General features: G+C 34.9%; 1 protein-coding gene across 2 annotated transcripts; it reads right to left on the bottom strand.

The window, feature by feature from the left end:
• Positions 1 to 6,811: 6,811 nt before the first annotated feature.
• LOC137620569 (protein qua-1-like) lies at positions 6,812 to 10,321 on the bottom strand. 2 transcript variants are annotated; one of them, XM_068350824.1, is made up of 3 exons: positions 10,185 to 10,321; positions 8,583 to 8,652; positions 6,812 to 8,483 (listed from the first exon to the last, which is right to left on the bottom strand). In XM_068350824.1, exons 1-3 carry the CDS (start codon positions 10,213 to 10,215, stop codon positions 6,965 to 6,967), a joined length of 1,620 nt encoding a protein of 539 aa, XP_068206925.1. In that variant the 5' UTR covers positions 10,216 to 10,321; the 3' UTR covers positions 6,812 to 6,964. The 2 variants fall into 2 exon arrangements, with proteins under 2 accessions (XP_068206925.1, XP_068206924.1); XM_068350823.1 differs by having other exon boundaries at positions 6,812 to 8,652.
• Positions 10,322 to 14,074: the final 3,753 nt, after the last annotated feature.

Raw genomic sequence — 14,074 nt, 5'->3', positions numbered from 1 at the left:
ACAATGTTTATATGTAACGTTGCGGGAATAGTTTTAGTATATTTTTCTTTATAGAAAATTCAAATTTTCTTTGTTTCATTTTGTGTTTCTCTTAGAAAAAGTTTATTCTTTACTACGTTTCTTTTCCATACTGTATTGCTTTCCCTGGAGGCTTTGGGCTGGTAGCTTGTTTTTCTCAGTAGGGTTGCAGTTTGGCATGTATTGATAATGACAATAATTGATCTTGATAGATCGGCCAATTTAGTAGAGGATATGCTTTTTGAATATTTTTCTTACATCGGCAATGGTATAAATTTTTTAGATAAAGGAAGTTCTACCAAGCTTCACTAAATTATCATATTGCGTGCGCGTATAATCACACATATATATATTTATATATATATGTATATATATGAGTAATAATATATATATATATATATATATATATATATAATATATTTATATATATATATATATATATATATATATATATATATATATATATATATATATATATATATATATATGTGTGTGTGTGTGTGTGTGATGAAAATTAACAGACTGTTCTTTTCAATAAAACAAATTTCTATCTCACATTGGGATCGAACCCAGGTCTCTTCTAAAGAAAGGTGAGGTCGCAAATCAAGTATTAACTGCATTTAAGGATACACTTGCTTAGACGGCTGTCTTACATAAAAGCGAATTTTACCCAACTTGGTGACCCACCAGTGGACTGAGTTTTGATATCCTTTAATTAGAATTACCACTAATGAGTCAATATATAGTGAAATTTAATACAATGGTTTGTTCAATAGAAATGTGTTTCTACCCCATATTTTGATTGAACGCTAGTGCCTTCAAATGAAAGGTAACTTAGCTGTCAATCCATCGTACTAAATATAAATGTTTATTTTAAATCTTCTTTTGTTTTAATTATGCAATTTAACTCGTAGAGGCTTAGTAAAAATCTTGGTAAAATCTTATTAGATTAAAATTTATGTAGTTTACGTCGAATTGTTTTGTGACTATTTTAATGTTATTAATTTTGGAACGCTTCAGCCAATGTATTTATCATTATTTTTTTTTCTGACTCATCCAAATCATTCTTATCATCTGTTTCCACTCTTTTGGTTATCCTCTTCAAGTTGAGTTATTTCCTCAGCCCCAATACATGAAAGCTGTCGAAAATATTTTGTCATTAACTTCCAACTCAAGTTTTTTTTTTATAGAAATACTATCTTTATCGTTGATATATCCATTCCTATTCACCTTTCCATTGCAATTGGTGCAACTATTTCTTCCATAACCATTACTATAACCATTTCATCCATTACCGTTCCATTAACATAACTGTTTTCAGTCCTTCCATTGCCATTTATGATGCCATAGATATCCAACAGTTGGTTCAACTCCAATGAATTCGTTGACAAAGTAGAAATCTTGAGCGTCAGAGCAGTCGAAGTTGAACCACCAGTCACAGACCAAGTACTGCTGATTGAGGATGGTTCCGTTGGGGCAGAGGAAGGAGTCCTGCTGACGGCGTCCATTAGGGCGGTCTTGGCAGATATGGAAGACCTGGCAGCCAGCTTCAGGAGCTGTATCGGCGTAGTATCCAGGCACACTTTGGGCATCACAGGAGAATCCTGTATTAGGGACGTCGGCCAAGACGGGATAGTCTTCTCCAGGGACACCCCCACCAGGAATGTTTTCAGCCAATGCAGCGATCTCGGGATCGACTCCATACCCACCATTGGGAACTCCATAGGACATGCTTGGAGGTGCACCATAGCCATTGCTCAGGGCTCCATTGCCGTTTCCAAAGCCATTGGTCAGGGCTCCATTGCCGTTTCCAAAGCCATTGGAGAAACCACCGTTGGGAGCTCCATACGCACTCGATGGGAAACTTTGTGATGTCACAGCACCCAGAAGAGCTGTGAAGAAGAAAATTGGGCGTGGTTAAGAAAGCATGATTCTGATAGTGAATTTCAATTACCGACAGGAGAATCCTGTATCAGGGACGTCGGCCAAGACAGGATAGTCTTCTCCAGGGATACCCCCACCAGGAATGTTTTCAGCCAAAGGCAGCGATCTCGGGATCGACCCCATATCCACCATTGGGAACTCCATAGGACCTGTTTGGAGGTGCCATTGCTCAGGGCTCTATTGCCGTTTCCAAAGCCATTGGAGAAACCACTGTTGGGAGCTCCATACGCACTCGATGGGAAACTTTGGAATGTTCGAGCACCCAAAAGAGCTGTGAAGAGGGAAAGTTGTCGTGGTTAAAAAGACTGTATTTTTTTATTTGTAAATTTGGATTAATGCAATAATATCTTTAATTCATTTGATACTTTATCATTTACTCAGAATGAATTGGTTTCAAGTTATTCATCGTGAAAGATAGCGTATCTAAAATGTATTCAAATTACATTCATTATAGCTTTTACGTCGAGTAGGTGGTAGATATTGCGGATGTCTGTAACCTTTTTATCAGTAGTTGTAAATTACATTTCAATTTGTATTTTGAACAATTTAGGAGTTAAATTTCATAATAAATTAATATATGCGTATGTGTATGTCTGTGTTTTTAGAAGACACTGCACCGTAAACATAACCGATAATTTAGATTTGCGGAACCAGAAATTAATAACAGTTGAATTTTTATAACAAACTAATACTCTACTTTATCATATATTTAAAAAACCCATATAGCTTCAGGTAAACAAATGCTTTCATACTTGATTTAGGCATCAACATTGGATTTCCCTATCTCAATTCATGACCATTGCTTTAATCTTGAATAATTAATATTGTTATTATTAATAATGGAAGCTGGTGAGGTATGTTTCGTGCGATTGATTTCAAGATTTTTAAAACAAAGGTAACTTTTGATTTTCGGGTTGCGCAAAACCGTGCGTGGAATAATTTTACTTTTAGGAATTCATACACGAAGGTCAAAGGTCTTTATTGTTGAGCATATTTTCGTGTCTGTTCTTGCATAATATTTTATAAATCAATCTATATTTATCCGTTTTGATAATGGTAAGATGATGAAACAGTCAGCATTTATGAAATAACTTGCAAAACTTATTAGAAAGGCTGAAATTACCCAAGATGGATACCATAAGGAATTAAACATTATTATTTGATTTAGACAAGCTATATGTGTGAATAGAGAACTTCTTTGATTGTTCTCCCAAAGCGAACGTATCAGCATCTGTGTTGTTGATCGATGCGTATAATTGAAGTCGAAAGGGGCCATCCCGGGAAGAGAAATGACCAAGATCGTGACCGAACGCACTGAGCGGGAAAGGTAAAGTTTCGGCAATAATAAAACTCAGATTATTTGCGAATAGAATGATGGGGTGAGTTATGTGGATTTATACGTTTTTATTATTATTATCTTACATATCTTGGTGCTTAGCAATTAGGATTCCTTATTTAAATTTAAACGAAGTTTCAATTCCAGCTTTTATGATGTTTCTCTTGTTTTAATTGGCTTAATTTCATTCGAAGAGTCGCGTTAATTTTCATGACTGGTTTCGAGTCTGTTTTTAGCGGGACCACCTTTCCTTGGCTAAAGGTGTGTTTTTTTTTTTTTTTTTTTTTTTTTTTTTTTTTTTTTTTTTTTTTTTTTTTTTTTTTTTTTACTTTAATTTGTGTTTTTTTTTTCTTTAGATTTAGTGCCAGTGACCAGATTAATACATGACTGAATAAGATTTGAAGTAAAAAAAAAGAAATGTTAAAGAGAAAGTAATCGTCATTAAGGCATCACCTAGTGTAGACAATCTAAGCAGGTAATTAGTGAAGGTAATTGTTATTAGTAACTTCCTCCCGTAGAGGTTGAGCCATCGACTAGCGAAAGGGACATTGCTAACGTTGCTTACATTCAGGTTCTTATAGTGAATACCTCTGTCTTGTTAGTATGAGTCTTCTGAATCTTTTGGGTTCGATTAATAGTTATCTTTAGCAAAATCAATAAAGTAATTATGAGGATGGATTCTTGAAGTAATCATAAGAAATTTGAGAGACTTTGATATTACATCTAAAAGTTTCATATTCATAGGTTATTTTGCTTTAGTTGTGTTATAAAGCTTCATTTGAGAGAGAGAGAGAGAGAGAGAGAGAGAGAGAGAGAGAGAGAGAGAGAGAGAGAGAGAGAGAGAGAGAGAGAGACTTAAACATACTGCTGTGATATTATGAAGTTTGTTCGACACATTTCAACTATTCATTTTTATTTGGAAGAAAAGATATCTGTGTATAGGAGGAATGATATATCTTCTGTCGATCCTTCATCTAAGCGTAACGTGACCCTTTGCTTAGGGGGCAGGTCTTCACGTCTTCCATTAGGACTAAGCGCTGAATGACCTCATCGGTCGCATTGCCTGACATCTAACCTTAAAGTTACAATCCAGACCAATCCCTTATGATGCTCTACTTAACGACACATGACTAAAGTAATCACGGTCCAGTGATTTTGACATTCATTGTGGGTCACGAGAAATTGAATAGGAATCCGTAATGCACGTGCAGAAAACATCGCACATACAAATAAAGAAGAATGCCCTCTCTACGTTTTCCTCTACGCAGCGTGCACAGTGACCTTTGTTCGTTCGTTTGTTTTAGATCATCTTGCCTTATAGCAAGAGACGGGCCAAAGTGACCTCCATATGACCACTTGATTTAAAGCTTTTGAATGTAACGCAAATATTTTCATTACCGTTATATTGTTAATTTTTATGCAATTTTCAATCTTATTGACAACAGTCATTGAATGTACACATGCAATTAGCACTAATGTAAACCTGTGTTGTCGCTAGATAAGGTTACTTCGAGAGTTTGTCATTCATTCGTACCTCCTTCAGGTCCATCACATTGGTGACCTCGGAGTGACTCGAACATCCAGCCTGAAAAGGACTGAGTGCACTTACAGCAATGAATAATTAATTTATGAAATTATAGTTAACATTATTTTCTTTTTCGTATGGAATTATTAAGAGACGGGGGTATAAATTTCTATAAATTTTGTATTTGAAATCAGCAATCTATTCACCATAACTCTGCATCAAACTCTCCGTTAAGGACTATGTAACCACATAAGGTATTTCACCACAAAAGGTCGAACTTGTGGAATAATTGATTTACATAACTATGAATTTAAACAAGTAGACCAATTGTTTTTTTCTCCATGGAAATCATCAGTCCAGAAGGACAAAATAACCACTCTTTTGGTCATCATCATCAAGTTGAGTTATTTCCTCAGCCCAAATACATGAAAGCTGTCGAAAATATTTTGTCATTAATTCCAACTCAAGTTTTTTTTTTCAATAGAAATACTGTCTTTATCGTTGATGTATCCATTCCTATTCACCTTTCCATTGCAATTGGTGCGACTATTTCGTCCATTACCATTACTATAACCATTTCTTCCATTACCGTTCCATTAACATAACTGTTTCCAGTCCTTCCATTGCCAGATTGCGTGTTGGTCATACGAGATTGACCTCGTGTGGCAGTTCCCGAGTGCAGTGACTATAGCACGATGTTAACCATACAACATATTCTGTACTAATGTAAAGTCTTTATAAAACAGAAATTCATGTTTTGGTCAGAAATGCATGTTTGACATGTTATGGGATATGGAAAGTTTCTCTGATTTTAATATTTTAGCGTATTTAAGAAGTATATGTTTGATAATAAGAATTTAAATTCCTTTTCATGACAGGTTTTGATCTACAATTTATTTTTATCGCTTAAAATTAATATATGAGTGATTTATTCATCGTTTCTAATTAATATATGATTGATTTATTTATCGCTTATATTTTATATAAATTATGATTGATTTATTTTTCGCGTAGATTTACTTCATATATATATATATATATATATATATATATATATATATATATATATATATATATATATATATATATATATATATATATATTGCTTTTTTGTCCTGCCGAACTTACTGGGGCCAGCTCAGTAAGAGTCGAGATTGACTCCTTTGGCTGGTAAATCTCCTTTTTCATAACAACTTAACATAACATTTTGTACTCTGCTTACTTCAATAGCACATTATTTTGAAGAATAAATGAAACAGACACTCTGTGGTATACTTTGAAGTGTCGTCTACAGTTGCATTTCGGCATCTTGTTTTAATATATTTGTATTTTATTAATCTAAGCTTTTATTGTTATTTCTGATTCTCCTTATGGGAATTGTGTAGTGTTTGTTGTTATTTGCTAGTTTTGTTCTAGAATTATTAGTGATATCTAATGTGTACCATCTTGTCCTTGTAGGGAAACTCATAAAGTCCAGAGATCAGAGGAACGGAACATTTTTTTTCCCTTCATAATTAATGATTTTTGACTGTAATTTCGTATCAACATTCATAGTCAAGGTCTGATTACGTGGTATTTATTAATTATATTTTTCTATTGAGGAAAAAGACCAGAATAAAGAATTACTCTGGAAATTGTTATCGAATACCCGTAAACGTTGTGTAATATTGTCGAGTAGCCTTATTTTAGGATACGTAAATTTCCTTGAATTATAGAGTAGGCCTTCATCAAGTAGCACTTGTCAATGCAAATTGAACGAAGCTTTATATTTCTTTTCAAAAATCTGATTAGTGTACAGATATATGTTTACTGTGATTCCTTATGATATAGGTTTTTTATGCTTGAAAAATACAATTCGGTCTTGCCATGTTTTATTTAATTTTGTTACATATGTACAAAATTATTTCGAAAAGTAAAATTACTATGTCGTAAGTATAAAAATATACATGATTTCTCGGAATAAATCTATTCTAAAAGGGACAAAAGACTTTTAGAGATAAGTGAAAGAAATAGATAGTGCAGGAAAAAAGATAAATGGAAAGTTCATTATTTGAAGAAATGTGAAGATCGACGAAGGTTGTGCTTAGACGAGGCCAGGTCTGAGTGATGGATGTCTTCGAAGGGAATCCTTTTCTCATTGCTTAGAAGAGAGGGACACCATAGGATTGGGATAAGGATCTTGAGCCATTTCCGTTACCATTGGCTCCGTTACCATTGGTGTATCCATTCCTTCCATTTCCGTTACCGTTTCCATTACCATTGATGCCATTACCATTGGTGTATCCATTCCTTCCATTTCCGTTACCGTTTCCGTTACCATTGATGCCATTACCATTACCATTGGTGTATCCATTCCTTCCATTTCCGTTACCGTTTCCATTACCATTGATGCCATTACCATTACCATTGGTGTATCCATTCCTTCCATTTCCATTACCGTTTACATTACCATTGATGCCGTTACCATTACCATTGCTGCCATTACCATTGGTGTATCCATTTCCATTACCATTGATGCCATTACCATTACCATTGCTGCCATTACCATTGGTGTATCTATTTCCATTGCCATTGATGCCATTACCATTTCCATTACCATTGATGCCGTTACCATTACCATTGGTGTATGTATTTCCATTACCATTTCCATTACCATTGATGCCGTTACCATTACCATTGATGTATCCGTTTCTTCCATTTCCATTACCATTGATGCCGTTGCCATTTCCATTGGTATATCCATTGCCATTGGTGAATCCATTATTTCCATTTCCATTGCCATTGCCATTGGTAAAACCATTGCCATTACCATTTCCATTGGTGAAACCATTTATGCCATTGCCGTTTCCATTACCATTTTTGAAGCCATTGCCATTACCGTTGGTGTATTCACTCCTTCCATTACTGTTGCCGTTGCTGATTACATTGATGCCATTTCCATTTCCATTGGTGTATCCATTCCGTCCATTTCCATTTCCATTGGAGAGTCCATTTCTTCCATTACCATTTCCATTACCATTGGTGTATCCACTTCCATTGCCCTTTCCGTTACCATTGGTGTATCCATTTATTCCATTACGATTGCCATTTCCATTACCATTCGTGTATCCATTTCTTCCACTGCCGTTGCCATTGGTGTAACCATTTCTTCCATTACCATTTCCATTCAGTCCATTGCCGTTTCCATTACCATTTCCGTTGCCATTAATGATGCCATAAGCATATCCAACAGTTGGTTCAACTCCAATGAATTCGTTGACAAAGTAGAAATCTTGAGCGTCAGAGCAGTCGAAGTTGAACCACCAGTCACAGACCAAGTACTGCTGATTGAGGATGGTTCCGTTGGGGCAGAGGAAGGAGTCCTGCTGGCGGCGTCCATTAGGGCGGTCTTGGCAGATGTGGAAGACCTGGCAGCCAGCTTCAGGAGCTGTATCGGCGTAGTATCCAGGCACACTTTGGGCATCACAGGAGAATCCTGTGTCAGGGACGTCGGCCAAAACGGGATAGTCTTCTCCAGGGACACCCCCACCAGGAATGTTTTCAGCCAAGGCAGCGATCTCGGGATCGACTCCATACCCACCATTGGGAACTCCATAGGACCTGCTTGGAGGTGCACCATAGCCATTGCTCAGGGCTCCATTGCCGTTTCCAAAGCCATTGCTCAGGGCTCCATTGCCGTTTCCAAAGCCATTGCTCAGGGCTCCATTGCCATTTCCAATGCCATTGCTCAGGGCTCCATTACCATTTCCAAAGCCATTAGAGAAACCACCGTTGGGAGCTCCATACGCACTCGATGGGAAACTTTGGGATGTCACAGCACCCAGGAGAGCTGTAAAGAGGAAAAGTGGACGAGGCTAAGATTTTGATCCATGATTTCGTGACTTAATATCCTGTCAAATTAATTTTCTACTTGATCTTTTATTCGAAGTGAAAGGGTTTTACGTATTTCATCAGGAATGATAACAAAAATGAAATTTTATTCAAATTAAATAATTGGAAGATCCCATCTGTAAGAGCTTTTACATGGCTAGGAGGTAAGCATTGAAGTTATCTTTATTTTTTTTTTAAATAATTTCCATGTGTTGTATTTTGAACAGTTTGGGAATATAAAATTCACAATGATTATCAATGTATATAATTAGGTAAAAGAAAAAAAAAACACGCTCGCGAAATGTCTGAATAGATTTTGAGATATTCTACCAAAACAGTTTGTTGTTTTAAAATCATAAAGGCTTTCAGTTCCCTTGTTACGGGTGTGTGATTGCTTTCAGTGGACTGTGTAGAAGGTATTTTTAGCATCGTTACGTCCGCAGGTTACGCAGCACGCATTTAAAAACTTTCTTCTACTTAACCCTCTCTCCCGCTTTCCGCCTGCAGTTTTGCTGCTCAAAATCCTAATTTAAAACTTCTTAACCAAATTTCTTTGATTTTCCTGTTGTTGCACCTCTGCACTGATTTCCTCCCCCCCCCCCCCTTCGGCCCCCAACGTTGGATCATTTATTATTAATATTATTATTATTATTTTTATTATTATTATTATTATTATTATTATTATTATTATTATTATTATTATTATTATTACTTGTTAAGCTACAACCCTATTTGGAAAAGTAGGATGATATAAACCCAGGGGCTCCAACAGGGAAAATAGCCCACTGAAGAAAGGAAACAAGGAAAAATAATGTATCTTAAGAACAGTAACAACATTGAAATAAACATTTCCTAAATAAACTATAAAAACTTTTAACAAAACAAGAGGAAGAGAAATAGGATAGTGTGCTCGAGTGCACTTACAAGCAAGAGAACTGTAACCTAAGACAGTGGAAGACCATGGTACAGAGGCTATGGCACTACCGAAGACTAGAGTACAGTGGTTTGATTTAGGAGTGTCCTCCTAGAAGAGTTGCTCACCATAGCTTAAGAGTCCCTTCTACCCTTACTAAGAGGTAAGTGGCTACTGCACATTTACAGTGCAGCAGTTGTTCCCTGGGGGGAAGGAGAATTGTTTGATAATCACAGTGTTGTCAGTTGTATGAGGCAAGAGGAGAATCTGAAAAGAATAGGCCTGACTATTAGGTGTATGTGTAGGCAAAGGGAAAATGAACCGTAACCAGAAAAAAGGATCCAATGTAGTACTGTCGGGCCACTCAGAGAACCCCATAGCGCTCTATCGGTTGTATCTCAACGGGTAGCTGGTGCCCTGACCAACTTACTACCTCTTAGTCTAAGTGATTCAAATCAATCCAGTTCGAAGATACCACAGTGTCAGAAGGAATATATACAAGTTAAAGCAAAATTAATTGAAAATCGAGGATTTATACTGGACTTACTGCTGACAAAAATGATCAAGTATCAACTTACCTAATAATACGAAAGCCTTCATAGCTTTCATAATAGAAGTCAGAATTTTGGAATAAGAGGAAAGAAAACGTCTGAAAGGAGGTATGAGTATGACAGACACAGAAGGCAAGACAGAGAAAGAGAAGATGCTGTTGTCGGGAGAGGAATGATGCTGCGTCCAGTTGGGATGCGAATTTATACTGGCAAAGGAGGAGAAGATTTCCCCCTTTTCCTCCCACTGTCTGCTTTCATGGCCCCATTTTGCGCCTGTTACGATGCCCTAATTATTGAGTGCGTGACGGAAGTGCTTTCTGCTGATAAATCAAGTAGTGGAATACTGTATTTTAAGTCATAGCTAACAAACAGATATGTATATGAGTGCATGTGCATATGGATGTTTCCATATTTGTTTCGGTGACTGACACTTACACATATCTATGTATACACGCATATATATATATATATATATATATATATATATATATATATATATATATATATATATATATATATGATGTGTGTGTATATAAAATGTGTGTGTATGTTTGTATTTAATTATACAGAGATATATATTATATATTTACTTATTATATCCACGTATACTATATATACATATACACACACGTGTATATATATATATATATATATATATATATATATATATATATATATATATATATATATATATTAAATATAAATACATACCTGATTATGTCTTTGGATCTTTCGATTGATATAAGACTAAACGTATTGCTTAGTTTTCCCAATTATTCAGTGTGCTTCAGTTGTGTATTTGGCTCGGAAATACTTACCATTTTTTTTTTATTTTAGGCACAATTAGGATTCTTTCCATATGAAAGTTATCTTTCCTCCACGCTTGAGGAGCGTTGTTAATTGCTGTCGTTCCCAAAGTGATGCAAAGAATAAAAGTATGGAAGTATTAGTATATCATAATGGAGTTGCAATTTCAGAAGTTCAAAATCTCTAATAAACATTTCCCAATACTGGGGCTAGTATGTTTGAGAAAAAAAAAATAACTACAAGTATTCAAAAAATGTTGCCAAGCGGTTTATCGTACGTGTATAATACACCGTTTGTACACTGTATGCGCATCTTCCTTCAAAGCTGTCTATAGATTTAATACACGAAAACGCTTGGAAAGCATTCATTTTGTTCTCCTTTATTCCGGTAGTTGTAGTTCAATCTCATCACGCGTTTCAACTAATTATGTCAAATTTGTTAATACTATTTAGTTTTCTGATTATTAATCAATGCTATTTGGTTAGTGGCGAAGTTAAGTTGGATTATGGTCACGGGCAAACTTTGGCGAAATACAGTATGTTGGACTCGATGGAATAGAAGTTGAAGAAACTCCCGTTAATGTTATGAAGCTGCCTGAGATATAGAGGTTCATTATTTTGTAATACTGAAGGAGATATACTGAATGATCAGGCATGTCATATTTCAATGAAATTTGGGACATGATTAACATCCTGCTGCTTATTTGGGTGTGAGGCCTGACATATTCTTCGTGATTTGTCATAGATTTTTTTTATTGATTAAGATATTGTTAATATTCCTAGATGTCGCAAAATAATTCTATATACCAGTCGATATATTTTGTGTACCCTGATGATTGATGGAACTTACATGGTCAATCCGTGTAGATGTTGACCTTTATTTTGCCTTATTATTATTATTATTATTATTATTATTATTATTATTATTATTATTACTATCCAAGCTACAACCCTAGTTGGAAAAGCAAGATGCTATAAGGCCAGGGGCTCCAACTGGGAAAAATAGCCCAGTGAGGAAAGGAAATAAGGAAATAAATAAATGAAGAGAACAAATTAACAATAAATCATTCTAAAAAACAGTAACAACGTCAAAACAGACAAGTCATATATAAACTATTAACAACATCAAAAACAAATATGTCATGAATAAACTATAAAAGACTCATGTCCGCCTGGTCAACAAAAAAGCATTTGCTCCAACTTTGAACTTTTGAAGTTCTACTGATTCAACCACCCGATTAGGAAGATCATTCCACAACTTGGTAACAGCTGGAATAAAACTTCTAGAGTACTGCGTAGTATTGAACCTCGTGATGGAGAAGGTCTGGCTATTAGAATTAACTGCCTGCCTAGTATTACGAACAGGATAGAATTGTCCAGGGAGATCTGAATGTAAAGGATGGTCAGAGTTATGAAAAATCTTATGTAACATGCATAATGAACTAATTGAACGACGGTGCCAGAGATTAATATCTAGATCAGGAATAAGAAATTTAATAGACCGTAAGTTTCTGTCCAACAAATTAAGATGAGAATCAGCAGCTGAAGACCAGACAGGAGAACAATACTCAAAACAAGGTAGAATGAAAGAATTAAAACACTTCTTCAGAATAGATTGATCACCGAAAATCTTGAAAGACTTTCTCAATAACCCTATTTTTTGCGCAATTGAAGAAGACACAGACCTTATATGTTTCCCAAAAGTAAATTTACTGTCGAGAATCACACCTAAAATTTTGAAAGAGTCATACATATTTAAAGAAACATTATCAATACTGAGATCCGGATGTTGAGGAGCCACCGTCCTTGACCTACTTACAATCATACTTTGAGTTTTGGTAGGATTCAACCTCATACCCCATAATTTGCACCATGCACTAATTCTAGCTAAATCTCTATTAAGGGATTCACCAACCCTAGATCTACATTCAGGGGATGGAATTGATGCAAAGAGAGTAGCATCATCTGCATATGCAACAAGCTTGTTTTCTAGGCCAAACCACATGTCATGTGTATATAGTATGAAAAGTAATGGGCCAAGAACACTACCCTGTGGAACACCGGATATCACATTCCTATAATCACTATGGTGCCCATCAACAACAACTCTTTGAGATCTATTACTTTAAAAATCAATAATAATGCTAAGAAACGACCCACCCACTCCCAACTGTTTCAGTTTGAAAACAAGGGCCTCATGATTAACACGGTCAAAGGCAGCACTAAAATCAAGGCCAATCATACGAACTTCCCAACCACAATCAAGGGATTTCTGTACAGCAATGTGTTTGTTGGGGTTTATGTGAGACTGGTAAATAGTAGAAACTGTAAACTGGTGTATAGGTAAGAATATGTAAAAAGGTTGCTGTATAGGTATTTTGCTTATGCTTTGATGAACAAAGCACATTTGCAATCTGTGGTAACCAGGTTTCATTTGATTGCTTAAAAATTAGACAATTTTCCATCTCTACTGTATATTTATGGACACAACCATGGGCATCTCATGTACCGTCATACATTCAAACATTATAAATTTATTATTATTAAAATTAAGCTACAATTATAATTGGAAAGTCATCCTGACGAAGAATGGAAGTAACGAATACACTATAGATGAAAAAGGAAATACATTTCAGTAATATCAGTATCAACTTTATTTAGATGAATCATATGTAAACTATGAAAGGAGACATGTCAACTTGTTCAACGGACAAGCATTTTTAATATATATATATATATATATATATATATATATATATATAATATAATATATATATATATATATATATATATATATATACATATATATATATATATATGTATATATATATATATATATATATATATATATATATATATATATATATATATATATATATATATATATATATATATTGATATAAACGCCGCACATCAAACGTGGAGGAAAGAAAACTCATATAAAAAAAAATCATAATTCTGTCTAACATTAAAAGTAGTATGTACTTTCCGAACCAAATACACAAACTGAAGTACACTGAATAATTGGGAAAACTATGTAATACGTTTAGTTTTATGTAAATTGAAAGATCCAATTACATAATCAGGTATGTATTTGTGCGTATGTATATA

The sequence above is a fragment of the Palaemon carinicauda genome, chromosome 27 (genome assembly GCF_036898095.1).
Source record: "Palaemon carinicauda isolate YSFRI2023 chromosome 27, ASM3689809v2, whole genome shotgun sequence".
NCBI classification, from domain to species: Eukaryota; Metazoa; Arthropoda; class Malacostraca; order Decapoda; family Palaemonidae; genus Palaemon; species Palaemon carinicauda.
Note: the sequence above shows the minus strand (reverse complement) of the source record. Positions and strands in the feature narration are given on the sequence as shown.

Bases quoted from the DNA above. Each gene is read 5' to 3' on its own strand.
- LOC137620569 (XM_068350823.1), bottom strand. From the start codon at position 10,215: ATGAAAGCTATGAAGGCTTTCGTATTATTAG. The intron at 8,653-10,184 runs GTAAGTTGATAC...TCCTCTTTACAG, and splicing joins GAAGGCTTTCGTATTATTAG to CTCTCCTGGGTGCTGTGACA.